General features: G+C 41.7%; 1 protein-coding gene across 1 annotated transcript; it reads left to right on the top strand.

The window, feature by feature from the left end:
• Window positions 1–39: 39 nt before the first annotated feature.
• Window positions 40–13,995, top strand: gapdhs (glyceraldehyde-3-phosphate dehydrogenase, spermatogenic). Its single transcript, XM_038712008.1, has 11 exons — window positions 40–117; window positions 9,054–9,114; window positions 9,634–9,730; window positions 11,005–11,111; window positions 11,782–11,872; window positions 11,971–12,089; window positions 12,240–12,321; window positions 12,508–12,659; window positions 12,791–12,953; window positions 13,265–13,362; window positions 13,499–13,995. Exons 2-11 carry the CDS (start codon window positions 9,086–9,088, stop codon window positions 13,566–13,568), a joined length of 1,008 nt encoding a protein of 335 aa, XP_038567936.1. The 5' UTR covers window positions 40–117; window positions 9,054–9,085; the 3' UTR covers window positions 13,569–13,995.
• Window positions 13,996–14,667: the final 672 nt, after the last annotated feature.

The following is a 14,667-nucleotide window of genomic DNA, read 5'->3' as shown; positions in this document are numbered from 1 at the left end:
GATGCCATGACGTCACGTCGCCAGGGCGACAAGGCTCCCTGAGGCACGTGTCCGGTATAAAAGCGGAGGGCGGCGCTGTGGACTGCGCAGACAGATTCAAGAAGCATCAGCCGTGAGGTAAGCTGAGAGACCGATTTACCCTTCAATGTGTAGGCTTGAGGTCACTTTAACTGGCCCTACACTAGATACATTTGTCCAAATTATCTAAATTGAAGTCGTTAAACGTATTTCACATGATTCAGCCGTCACTACAGTTTCAAATCTTAGCTTGTCCGTCGATTCACAAATGTCGGCCTGCCATCCTTGAACCTGGTTAACTAACGTTTGCTAATGCAGTTTTAAATGGCAGTTTGTAATATTTACTCTTACATTTGGTGCATTTCTTAAGACTGGCATTATTAAAAGCTGTGAACGGCTTGCGAGAAGCCAGAGGCCACCCTCTAAGGTGAATTTTATCAGCTTTATTTTAATCAGCCTCATAAAGTTACCCGTTTTAACGTGCAGGGGAGACAGACGAGGGGATGAGAGAGTAGAAGAGCTCAAAGCTCATTTAGACTTTGGATTTGTAAAGCAGCCACTTTCGCAGGATGCACTACAGGAAGAGAAGAGCGATGATGGGAGGGGATGTGGCCTTGTAGTTTGGAGAGAGACGTCGTGTAATACTATCCTCTGGAGTCGTGACGTTGTATGATTTAGCTTTATAATCGAAATCCACTAAAGCAGCAAACTCCCGAAGCATTAAAATGAAAAGGATTGGTCGCTTATTGTAAAGAACATCTGTAAATATAAATAACAGTCCATTCATACTGAATAATTCATTCATCGGAAGCTAAATTGTCTTCCTGAGCGGGTAACGTGACATTGGCAGCTCCCATTGCTGCATCTTTGCGGAAGTGGATTAGTCTTATGTAACCCACTACAAAAATAAAGGCTATAAAGTTATTAACGCGTTTATAAAAACAAAGTACTTGGTAGACAAGTCAGGATGGAAATGTGTTTACAGTAAACCCTGACTGTAACTCTGCCGGTGCATTATTATTATATTACATACTGAGTTGTGATAAAAGAAGTGTGTGTGTGAGGTGAAGCTACGTGCCTCCCCTGGTCTGCATGATGAAGGCTTTTCGTCGTTGCGTCATTAGATTTCAGAGACGAATCGTGCTATAGCAGTGTCGGGAAGCAGAGGTGATGCAACGGGACAAATGAATAACCTTGGTTTTGTTTCGTGTTGAAAGACGAGGGAAACATGTTGAAGGGCTTCCTGCGATGCTTTTGAAGGGCAGAGAGGCAGGACGGTGCCGCATGATTCTGCCGCAGTTTACTCCAGACTCGACAGACCTGTTGATGCGTTTTGCAAAGAGGCCTGCGCTTTTAAAGCAACTATACGACACAGTTAAAGTTCATCTCCAGTTTATTAAACTACATAACTACCCTGTTCAGTGGGGAAATTAGTTAAAGGGTTAGCTAACAGAAGAATGTGATTTTTCTTTCAAAATCAATATCCATCTTAGCCACACAGTCAAATTGTGCTATTCTAAATATTATTATATAGTAAACAATAGTAGTAATACATAATACTTTATTATTAATTGTGGCAATCACTATTTGCTTGCAGTTGCTTTAAATCATCTCATGTAGGTGTGGTACGTGCAGATGCCGCCATGTCTCAATGGTGAAGGTCGTCACTCCAGCTGAGGAAGGTCAAGTCAGGCTCAGGGATGTAGTGGGCTGTAGTGATGCTGACCAGCTGCTAATCTTTATCCTCAAGCGCCTTATCAACTTGAAAATGGTTAGTTTCACACTGTACTCATGGATGGGGAGTCACACTTCTTAGCTCAGGGTCTGGATGACTGAAGGTTACTAATAACAGGCCCAGTGCTGCTTGGGAGATGCTAGGCCTAAGTATTTGTAGTCAAAGATGTATGTATGTATGCCAAACGTTAGGCCCTAAATACATTTTCATAAATTTGTAAGAAATTATGCAGTTATTTGTGGTGATTCAGCAGATAACAGTATTGCAGTATTATAATATATTACAATTACTTAATGTGTTAAATAAATGTAATTAACAATGAACCAATTTATGATCATAAAATCCCTCTAGATTCATTTCATTTTTAAACAGAATTTTAAAGCACATATATAACTTTCGAGTAGCTTCTCTTGTCCAATATTCAGTACAGTTAATATATTTATAATGACAGGGATCACAGCAAGATCTCAAAATGAAATGAGTCTGCTTTCATCAATGCATTTGTAGTAGTTAAATTCTACACTTATATATCATGAAATGGATTTATTATTGGTCAAAGATAAACCTGGTCTGAGTCATATTAATATTTTTTTATTAGAGACACGGGGGAGATTCCTTGCACATGAGGCACAAAAGTTCTGAGCTTGTCGTGTCGCTCATGATTACTCTGACATTCATTCTGCTCTTGTAGGTGTTGCAGAGCAGTGTGTCAGCCAGTTGTCTGAAATATAAAGTCTCCTTTGCTGACCAAACTATTAGCCAATGAGTTTAGCTAGAGCACACTAGCATGTACTGTTTTCCATAGTTTCATTTTTGTGCGAAAGGAATTAAAGGCCTGTCCCAAATATATCTAGCCTGAATTCAGTGATTTTAGCAAATAAAAGCCCAGGTTATTAATCAATGTTTTACAGTAACTATATAGACATTTTTATTCGCCTATCAGATTAGTGTCTATTTGCTAGTAATGTTGGTCATGGCAGGGAATCTCCCTTTCCCCTCTGGTACACACTTTAGGGCAGCATGGTAGTTTACTGCCTCCTACAGTTAGTGACTAATAACTACTTCTAAAAGTCAGTTTTGTCATGAAACTAATACAGTCATACATTTACATAGAGCCTTGAGTCATTCATTCTTCCTGTTGGTTATGACTTGTTTTCCACTTGAAGGTAGTGTAGTTTTTTCTAGACTGAGGTTAGCATGAGTACCCCTCTCCATTATGGTCTGTAGCTGACTTATTATCAACCAGGATTTTGTACAGGATGTGTGTAAGAGAGAAGGAGCTCCAGAGTGACTCAGCATTCTGCAGCCATCGCCAATTTGAGGAAATAAACCCAACAGTAAGGAAGGGTATACGCAGCTGTGACAAAAAAGGACCTTACTTGTACAAAAGAGCAGTTTGCCTTTGTTTTTATGTAGTGCAGTTATTCAGGTTCAGGTATTTACCTGTACAGTTAGCATGATATGAAATACTACTGTACTGAAGCATGAGAGGATCTGAGTTTTAGGAAGGATATATCTGTCACCTGCCTGCTGACACAGGCTCATACAGTAGGCCTATGGACAGTGTGTGTGTGGTCCAGCATTACCCCTGCAGAGTTATCACATGTCTCTCTCCTTTTGAATCCTCTGCACTTTGATACAGCACACCTTTTACTTATTCAGGATGGTGGTTGGTGTGTGTACCTGTGTTTGTGTGCATGAAAAAGTCATTGCTGAACTGCAATAGTAAGTTACTACATTTATAAACCACCTTCCTGATTCTTCAGTTTGATTAATGCATATCTCTGCGTGTATATTGGAACAGGATTACATAAACTATTAGCACCATTAATTCAAGGTCTGCTTATCATGTTAATTTGCCACAGCTGAATTGGCTAATAGAAATAGTGAAGTTCTCATCTGTCTTTCCTCGTCAGCGGGAGACCATTCCGGCTGAGTAGGACACACAGTCTGTGGTGTTGTAAGTGCACGTGTCTGACTGGTGATGTGATGGTGTTGGACATTTTAACTGACTAGTTTACCGCAGCGAAGTGACATTGCCTCCACGAAGAGACTATAAAAAGAGAGGAAGCATATACGGCTAAAGACGAGACGAAAGAAAAGATGAGCAGAAGAAAAGTTGCAAACAACATAGAAAGTTTGGCTCCTCCTCACCTGTGTGTGCAAGTGTATATAGGTGGCATTTGTTGTTCAGTCTCTAATGTATCTTGATTTATTTGATTTATTTATTTGAAAATATTAACAAATTGGATAGCCTGCCTGTCCTCTAGCCATTAAACACATTGCAGTGGAAAAATACTGGAGAGAAAGAGGGTGTGATAGAGGGATAGAAAGCTGGAGGAACGTTTGAATAAGCGACAGACACTGAAAGGGGGGTGGCTGAAGGAGGAGGGCCTGGGGTGTGGAAAAGTGGGCAGGAAAAGTACAGGGCAGAGTCAGTAAGTTCATTCACTCACTGACGAATTTCCAAAGAATTTACTAGCTTTAGTCGAAACTTTGAAAGCCTCTCCTGACATTAATGTCAAGGTTGTTTTCAAGCTTTTACTATGACACTGTAACAGCTTTAGGAAACACAATAATCTAAAAAGTGTATCTTGTAATTTTGTGAACCGTAATACTGTTGCAAAGACAAAACGGTAGTCTTATTTCCTCAAACCTCAGGTCCATATTAGGATTAGCAGCAAGTGACTGGACTCCACACACACTGTCCAAATGCTCCTCTTAGAGCGGCAACATATTGAAGATAAAAGAAGAATAAGTGTTTGTTACGCACAGTATTGGTGCTTGACATCAGAGGAGGTGTTGGCAGCAAGTGAAATGCTGTGTCATGACCCCTCCTCTCCCCTACCTTGCTCTTTCATTCGTCCAACATACTTTGTTGTACATTTTGAGATTATATCACTGCAGCCTGTTGTCTTTGTCCTTTTCTGGTAGACTGGTTATGAGTCATCTCACCCCACAGTGGACCCCCCGGTGCACATGCATACCCACATGGTGATCCTTTCGGCGCCTCTGGTTAAACTGTGTGTTTGTGCGAGGAAAATGGGTCGCAGCTCAGAGGGAGGGTAGGGTTGTGCTAAATGAGGGGGGCTAGACAGACAAAGAGTGGCAAGGACAGACAAATGGGGAGATGGAGGGAGGTTGTTGTTGAATTTTAATGATTAGTTTGGGTGGTGGGGAAAATGGGAGGGGAGGTATTCAGAGCCAAAAAAGCAACTGGGCAAGACAGATGAGAATGAACTAGGTTGAGGAATTAAAGGGCAAAGGGAAAAATAGCTGGTAGAGAGGAACAGGTGAGCGACAAAAGAAGGCTAATAATTATTAGGATGGATAGACAGATGTAGGATGGATGAAGAGATAGAAGGAGAAGTAGGTAGAGTTGTCAAGTTGTAAGTTGCTTTGTATAGTTCCTCATTAATGAGGACTGAACACTAGAAAAGCTTCTCTGACTGGCTGCTTCTTTCTGTTGTCTATCCGATCAGAAAAAAGTAGATGGTTGCACCACCCTTGTCACGTAATTGACTCATAACGGTTAGGTCTGATCTCAGGCTGTCGAAAAGGGAGACGTGAGATTTATGGACCAGGCGAGGTGAGACAGAAGTGAGGTTGAGGGAGGAAGGTTGTGAAGAAAAGACTACATGGATGCATTTCCATTCTTAACACCTTTGCACACCAAGTCCGTATTTATAAAAATTATTTCGCACCTTCCACACTGAGGCCGATACGAGACAAAATAGAGTCATCAAGCAGTGAGGTGATTTGTGAACACCTCATCTGTCTCCAGCTACTGCAAGTCGTGACGCTGCTGTTGCTCTTTCTCAGATCTCATTGAGTCCTACCTCGAAGCAACGGCTTTGAGGTATGTTTTCTCCCGTTTGGTGGGCGTGTCTCAGGTGTTACCCAATCAGCTGCGACAAGTGTGTAAACACAGCGGAGTTAAGAAGGCAGGGAAATGCAGTGCGCTTGCGTACACAACAGGGTGTTCAGGGAACCACGTTTCCGTTGAAAAAAATGTTTAGCTAGGTTTTGTCAGCACTGAACTCGCCCCTCTACCTGAGCTATCCACTTGTGTTTGGATCACCTAAGGCGCATATTTATACCAGATGTAAACAGGGGCTCTGATTGGTTGCAGTCCTGCTCTCTGGCCAGCCAATCAGAAGAGGAGGTGTCTGTCCTTCAGAAATCTGAATAATGTATTTTCTGCAGATCTGCAATAAGTAGCAAAAGGTCAGAAAAATGTTTAAGGAACCTTGCTACACTATGTCTGGCCTTCTGTCTGCCTCAGCACATGGCAAGCTGCCGTTAACAACATGCAGCTCCTTCACTCTGCTCTGCACAATACTGCCTCTGTGAGCTGGGACATGTCTGTGTGAGTGCTGTCACTGAGTGTGTGCTGAATACCAGTTCAGTCTTGATTGGTCTACAGTCAAAAGAGGCAGGGCTGTTTGGTAGAGAAGTGCGAAGAGCTGCTGGCTATGGAGTGGATGGTTGTTTTTCTGTTGGAAAGTTTACTGCGTAGGAAAACCATCTGATAATTTTGATGCCATACAGCAGCAGGATTCTGTTTAAAATGTGTACTACAACATATGTTTTATATTTTTGCCAAAACTAAATGAGAGTACGTACCTAACACTAAATTTGAAAGCTGAACAGTTGTGCTACAGTAGACTATGATGGTGCAGCACGACTGTTTTCATTCCATTCATTCATTAAAGCTGCATTAAGGAGGGTGTTTTCTTAAAAATGAACATGATATTATAAACGTGGTATTATTGGCAGTGGTTTAATTTTTTGCTGTAAAATAAGCTCTTAAAAGCTACGCCTCTAACCTCACTCACCATGAGCAGCATAGGCATCAGAATTAAAGACTATTTTTAACCAATCTATGATAGTCCTGCACAGTCTACTACCTCTTTTGAATTAACAAGAATTTTGTTAACCGTAGTGAGAGTCCATGTCCATCTAAATGTTAGAGAAGCACTTTTCCTCGGGCACTGGCTGTTCGGTGTAACCCCTCCCTCTTCTTCACTTAATTGACTCTTTGGCCAATCAAGGGGAGAACAGGGAGTATTATTTTCTAGTAATTATGTTTAATTCTCCACATTTAGCACATTTTTTAGTAATTACATTAAATTCTCCACATTTAGAGCCGCATCACTGGGTTTGAGTCCCACCAAAACTCTCTTACATGACTCCACTAGTCTTTGTCGAGCCCCCCCCCCCCAAAGAGGAAAGAGTTTGAATGCACAATAGGTAATGGTGGGAACCAAGTATAAAGGAGAGGAAATGTGAGAACAGCATGGTCATATTGTATGACCCCTCTACCTCCCTTTCTCTCCTTTGGTGACTTTGTATTATTGATGTTATTGATGGTTGCTGCAGAAAAACAAAATGGCTGCTCTACCCTGAAAGGAAGGGACTACAAAGAAAAAAATGCCCCAAACAAGTATACAAAAATGACCCTGTTAGAAATCTGACAGTTGAAACTGTGGCACAGTGTTCAATAAATTGATTCTGACTGGCATCAAACAGGGTTACAGTTCCAGCCAGACAAAGCATCTGTTTGTTCAATATAAAAAGGTTCAAATGAATTATTGTTCATGTTTGGGAGTGTGTGGGAGAATGAGAGAGATGATTTTTCCTAATCTGGATGCCCCTTTATTCTATTTAAAGTGCTCCCACAATGCATTTCACCCAATAGTCAGATTGTCCTACATGCTCCCCGCTGAGACACGTACACACACACACACGCACACGCACACACGCACACACACACACACACACACACACACACACAGAGATTAGGAGATTACAGTAGTCTAAAATGACAACCAACCAGTTTCAAGGACAATCCGGACTTACTCTACGTGTCACACACATACACGTTAGCTACTGCTCAGGCGAGCACCTGGTCCACGCTACTACGCTACAATATCTGTTCACCTGGATGAACAGACAGAAGTCTCTGTCAATGTTTAGATTTTAGATGAACCCTAAAATAAGTAAGCGTTACAACAGAGCTCACATTTTATCCTAAATTAATATATTTGCAACCTATATTAATCCATGCACAAAATCTTTAGTAGTAGTGTTCTGTGCCAAAAGCAAGTCACATAACTTATAGCTTTATGACGCTAAAAATGATATGAGTGCGTATTCCCTCTAACATAGACAGACCAAGGGCAGCAGAGGTAGAGGCAGCAGGAAGAGGTGGAGATAGTGAAAAGAGGAAGGAGGCAAAGGTGTTGCAAAAGACTGGAGCTGTAATAAGTAGGAGGAAGAGAAAGCAGCGGATGGGTGTAGAGAATGAAAAGGAGAGGAAAGCAGCCGGGAAAGGAGGTCACATAGTTGAGTCAAGGCCAGGGTTCCTCTCTGTTCAGTTGGCAGACAAGTCTCTCTCTGTTTCATGCTTTACATATCAACCACTTTCTCCTGCCCTTCTCATCCCATTGTTAATGTCTAAACATGTCCCTGCATGATGTAAGACCTCCCCGCTCCTGCTGCAGATGCACATAAAACATGCCATTTGACAGCCTGTATTTTTCCTTCACCTGCAGTAATGTTAATGACAATAAACAGAGTCAAACCCTTGCACAGCTGCAGTCTGCTTCTAATTTCAACCCAAGTCACCACATCTCATCTTGTCATACTAACTTCACGAGCACACCAACGTACTGTACCACCTTAGTGTTTTTTCACCCTTGAGTGCTAATGCATCACACCGCCTGTGTGCTGTATTGTGAGGCAGGCACACACAGGGAGGACAGTTCGGGGCAGATGGTCGGTGTAAATGTAACAATGAGGGATAAATGGATAAAGCAAGTGGAATAAATGATGAATGATCAGCTTAACACAGACACAGATTGATTATTTGGTTTGTGGATCCTGAACAACAGAGGGGTCACACTGCAGCAATCGATCACACACACACACACACACTCGTATACTGCCAACAACCTAACTAACCCGATTAAAGCCACCTTCTACTGCCAGGGCAACAGTTTGTGTCAGTCCAAGCACTCGTGTATACGTTTTGTTTTGTTGTCAAGCCTACCACTGGATGTTTAAACTCAGCGACAAAAAGGAGAAGGCATTCGCTGGTATATTTTTAAGCTGCAGTGATTTCTGGCAATAAGGAAGGATTCAATTTTAGTCTCAGTCATCTGACTGAGTGCTAGTCGGCTAGAGAACATTACTAAGTGAGATTGGATAGCCAGCATTTTCATGTGTTTTTTCATCATTCAGTAGTTGTTTTTCTAACGTCAGTGATTTCTCTGTTTTTTGTTTCTTTTCCCCCCAGATAACACAACTCCCCCCCAAGCAGCAGTAACCATGTCAGACCTCTGTGTTGGAATCAATGGGTGAGTTTGAAACACACACACATCTTATAAACAGGATGGTGTAGGCTGATTTTAGGATGATTAGGATAGGACAGCAAGTGAAGCATATTTGGGGGAAGGGCATTCACTATTTAAGAGTTTCAGGCAGTTAGTAAATGGTTTTGAAGAGAAAATCTCTTGATATCGTATGCTAAGTCTAGATATGAGAGAGTGGGTCTATGCAGTACCACGTGCAACTGTGATGCAGAACAGCACCAGGTTTCTTTCAAATAAGAAGGGCACAGTAAAAGTTGTTGTTTGCTTTGATGACATAGTGAAGGTTTGAAGTTTGGCACGTCGCCTGCTGAACTGATCTCACAAAAGTGCTCAGCGGCTAAGCACTAACATCCTGTAGCTGCCTCACAGTAAAGATAAAGTCTGTAACAACATGAAGTCACAGTTTGCCACGTCCCAGGAGGGGTTTGACATGACATGAGGATGTTTCCCACCATTTTCCCAAAACAACTATTATTAATCTCTCTCTCCCCACTCACTCTGCAGCTTCGGTCGTATTGGCCGTCTGGTCCTGAGAGCTTGCCTTCAGAAAGGCATCAAGGTCGTGGCCATTAATGACCCCTTCATTGACTTGCAGTACATGGTGAGAAAACTTACATACACATACTTGCTTATTTTAACAACATTTATTTAACATTTATTTAATTATTACTGGGTTAAAATACTGGGTAGAAAACTTATTGAAATCTGCAATGTATGTTGTTGAACACAGCTGGTTTACAAAACAACAAACAGAAAAATGTACTAAAACGGACGCATAGTTTATACATTTTATCGTGTGGTTGTAATTCTTTAGTTAGATGACTTTGATGGCTTAGAATCAAACACTACTAGTGACTGTAAGTCAATATCAAAGTGTGTCTCAATTATTTATTATCAAGGGAGTCTGGAGACTCTACATGGTCCATCTCATCTGCCACTCCAACATGCTGGCACTTCCTAACATACCTAATCGGCAGTGAGGCATCTCAGGACAACAACATCTCAAGCTGAATGTTAGAAATTCTTCACAAATTTCTTACACAATAATACAGTGTTATGATTGTAATTTTAGCGAAGGCCCTGAATAGTCAAAGATAGAAGGAGCCTGATTCGACTGTCAGTCTCACCGTCGAATCTTCACAGAGCAGTTATGAAACAAGGATCATACCATTTTGGCCATATGGGGGTGCTCAACATTTGATTTTTACATTGAACTACCGGTTTTCTCCCAATAAGTTAATATACAGCTTATTATGATATACATATCAAGATATAATGCTGTAAATAAACATGTGAAAAGAAAGAAGCTTTAAATAATTTTAAAGTATGTGAATAAATCCAAAATTTTAACCCTAACCCTTAAGGTAGGGGGCATCAATGCGCATGTGTGGTGCCGCGTGTGTGTGTGTGGTAAAAGAGGGAGAGAGAGACAGCAGCGCCGGTGATGTGCTGAGTTGTGCTTGAACATCACCATTGACAAACCACACGAAGAATATTAAATAGTTTTTAAACAGTATTTGGAATAAACCCACAAGGAACCACAACATACATACAATTGTCGGCGGGCATGCACAACTCTGCACGAGACCGGTGAATGGCAGGCGAGCAGAGCTGAGAGAAAATGTTCAACAAGTTAAGCTGCAAATTACCGTGACTAATGAATAGAGACTGCCGCTCTGCAGCTTCTCAAGATTAAAGCGGAGCTACCGTGTGTAATTACCCCCCTCCCCGCTGCTACACATGATTCGATGATCAGTTGAGTATAGGCAATCCATCACAATTCTGATTTGACTTTGTAAATCCTTAGTTGGGGACACATGCCTCTTCAAAACCCCTGCCCTTGTAAGCCCATCATTGCCCCCCTTCTCTTTCTAGGTCTACATGTTCAAGTATGACTCCACCCACGGCCGCTACCATGGTGAGGTCTCCATGGAGGATGGCAAGCTCGTCGTCGATGGAAACTCCATCTCTGTCTTCCAGTGGTCAGTGATGATGATGTTTATTGGTTGGTGGCTGTTGCTGCACAGATATCAGCAGTGCTGATGTTAACTGGTGCCATCAAGGTTAAGTGAGGCCAAAAACAGGCCAGCTGATTCATTGCGAAGGAATTAGTTCATCAAGTGCCACTTCTGTACAATTGTAATCGTATCAGAGAGTCTCTGTAGTAGAAGCAGGCTTCTAAAGAGTTAAATTTGAATTATTACAAACTTTTATTTTTCATTTTTAAGGTATTTTATTTCAGTTTGACCTGCTGGTCTTGAATATCCAGTGAATTCCAGGCAATGAAATGAGGCTTTCTACTGCCAGGCCTCACTCATATAGCTACCCTCCAGCCCTACCAGCTGTTGTTTTAGTCAGTTGAGTAATGAGCCTACTCTGTTCAAAAGACTACACCAACAAAAAGGAGTTATGTTGTAGACGAGACATTCTGTTCCTCTGAGCAGTGATTTAAGTGTAAATTTGTGTACTGTAAGGCTCTTACATCTTACTTTGAAAAGGTATTTTCACTTCTGTTTATTACTAGCATGACATTACCCAAAGAGGCTCTGCACACTAATTTATAAAGCACAGGAAGTACTCTTCTAACAAGATTACCTCTCACTCCCCTCTCGCTATATGTAACTTACTCATTATCTCTGTCTCTGACTCTAGTATGAAGCCAGCAGAGATCCCATGGGGCAATGCTGGAGCCAAGTACGTTGTTGAGTCCACTGGAGTCTTCCTCAGTGTGGAGAAGGCCTCTGTATGTACAAACACACGCATGTATACAGAAACAATTGCACAGACTGCTGGATGGTCCATTTTCTAACCTGTGCCTCTTTCTCTCTTGGCCAATCGCAGTCTCACCTTCAGGGTGGAGCTATGCGCGTGGTTGTGTCCGCCCCCTCACCTGATGCTCCGATGTTTGTCATGGGAGTTAACGAGGACAAATACGACCCCTCCTCCATGACCATTGTCAGGTAACATACTTTCAGTCTTGGACATGCACTCACAGCGTATTTTTTTTTCACAAACGTTCTGAGATTTAGGTGGAGCAAATACGAATATGATGATAACTGAATCTTGTAGAGTCTGGTAGTGAGTGGTCATGTCTGTTTTTATTTTGATAGCAATGCCTCCTGCACCACCAACTGCCTGGCTCCCCTGGCCAAAGTCATCCATGATAACTTTGGCATTGAGGAGGCTCTCATGGTAAGTCACAGTAAATCTGAGTTTGTGCTCTGAAAACATGCATCATTTCAACTGCAGTTAGCTGTATCCTAATGTCATACTGAAAGTTTTAACCACTCTTGTCAATAGGGCAGGATGGAACTGTATTTTTAGCTTTAAATGTCTGAGTTATTGATATTTCATGTATTATGACCCTCCTCTCTGCAGACTACAGTCCATGCATACACAGCCACCCAGAAGACAGTAGACGGTCCCAGCGCAAAGGCCTGGCGTGATGGCCGCGGTGCCCACCAGAACATCATTCCAGCCTCCACTGGTGCCGCCAAGGCAGTGGGCAAAGTCATCCCTGAACTCAACGGGTAAGGACAAAGAAATTTGTCATCAGCCAGATAATCAAATGCACCTTTTTTTAATGTGACTTTGAGGTTAAGAAAAACCAAAAACAGAAGGTGACACAGGTATCTCTCTTTTGTCCGTCCTCTCTCTCTAGTAAGCTGACAGGCATGGCGTTCAGGGTGCCAGTGGCTGATGTGTCAGTGGTGGACCTGACATGCCGTCTGTCCAAGCCTGCATCTTACGCTGAGATTAAGGAAGCCTGCAAGAAGGCTGCACATGGGCCCATGAAGGGAGTGCTGGGTTACACCGAGGACCAGGTAACACCCACAGTTATTTCACATACACTGTAAAGCAAATACACAGCTAGTTATAAAGCCAGACCAAGACAGTTAGTGGGGATAGGGTGAGGTGGGGTAAAGAGGTTCAGGCCAGGGCATGTGCTATTGTTCATTTGATCAGGATGAAATTAGGATGTTCTAAATGAATTGTAATTTATTTAACTTGAAAAATATTACCTCTGTGACTGACAGTGATGGAGTTTTTATTTTGCAAATAGTCATGTATTGCTTAAGCTGTGCCTGGCTACACTACAATATATCTGACTTTAAGCGTGGTTTGTGTTCTGCAGGTGGTGTCCTCTGACTTCATCGGTGACACCCACTCCTCCATCTTTGATGCTGGTGCAGGCATCTCCCTCAACGACAACTTCGTCAAGCTCATTTCCTGGTTAGTTTTCAAATGTCTTGGTTAGTCCCACGTGTAAAACAGGAAGTTAGTGTTAATCTAACGAAGAAAAAGAAAACACACATTTATCTATTCAAAACCAATCAATTAATTTCTCTTCCTTCTTTTCCCTCCCCAGGTATGATAACGAGTTCGGCTACAGCCACCGTGTCGCTGACCTGCTGCTGTACATGCACTCCAAAGAGTAGACACTTCCTGTCCATAAAGGAAATCAGGAAAGGGACCACCCCGACCATTCCTCCTAGCCATTCCTTTCTCTTTTACACACAGGCCCCTCCCATAGCCAAGTCATAGCATCACAGCGTTTAGCTCTACTACAGTATACGTAGGCAGCAGCAACAGTGTGTTTGAGTGCTCTGAGTTTATGTTTTTTCCTTTAATGACGAGATGATCGGTCGGTGACAGTATTTGTGTCCTTGTGCCCCCTCTCCACCTCCCACTGCCACTTTAGATGTGTCATTATGGCTCAGTACTATGGTAATTGTATCCATCTCCCTGTTGGTGTGTTTTAAAGGTTTAGTCACCAGTGGAAGGAAAAAGCTGAGAGGCTGAGATACTGTAACTCCGCTTAAAAGTAATGAGACAAAGAAATAAAACTTGAATAATCTCAAGCTGTCAAGTAGTCCTGTCTCATTATTATCTGTTCACTGTGTCCTGTGGAGTCATGAAACTGACAAAATGCAGAAGTGGAGTTATCAGACAAATTAAAAATATAACTGAATACATCAACAAATAATATTGTTAGTTAAATAATAGCAATGTAGATGAGTACAAGGACTATAAAGCTTTATGGTTTTAACCTCTGATCAGTTGGTTAAAAAACATCAGTAAAACAAATGAAAACTGAATACATTTCACTATATATTTCACTAGTTTTTATTTTTCAACTCCATCTTTATCTAGTCCTTACATTCCCACATTTTTTTCACCAGCTTTCCAATTTTCCTCACTTAACTCAAAATACAGTGGGTACGGAAAGTATTCAGACCCCTTTAAATTTTTCACTCTTTGTTTCATTGCAGCCATTTTCCAAAAATCAAAAAAGTTCATTTTATTTCTCAGTAATGTACACTCAGCACCCCATCTTGACAGAAAAAAACAGAAATGTAGAAATTTTTGCAAATTTATTAAAAAAGAAAAACTGAAATATCACATGGTCATAAGTATTCAGACCCTTTGCTCAGTATTTAGTAGAAGCACCCTTTTGATCTAATACAGCCATGAGTCGTTTTGGGGAAGATGCAACAAGTTTTTCACATCTGGATTTGGGTATCCTCTGCCATTCCT

This window comes from Micropterus salmoides, unplaced genomic scaffold, assembly GCF_014851395.1.
Source record: "Micropterus salmoides isolate LMB-PRFRI ecotype aquatic unplaced genomic scaffold, ASM1485139v1 Ms_hic_scaffold_11, whole genome shotgun sequence".
Taxonomy (NCBI): Eukaryota; Metazoa; Chordata; class Actinopteri; order Centrarchiformes; family Centrarchidae; genus Micropterus; species Micropterus salmoides.
Note: the sequence above shows the minus strand (reverse complement) of the source record. Positions and strands in the feature narration are given on the sequence as shown.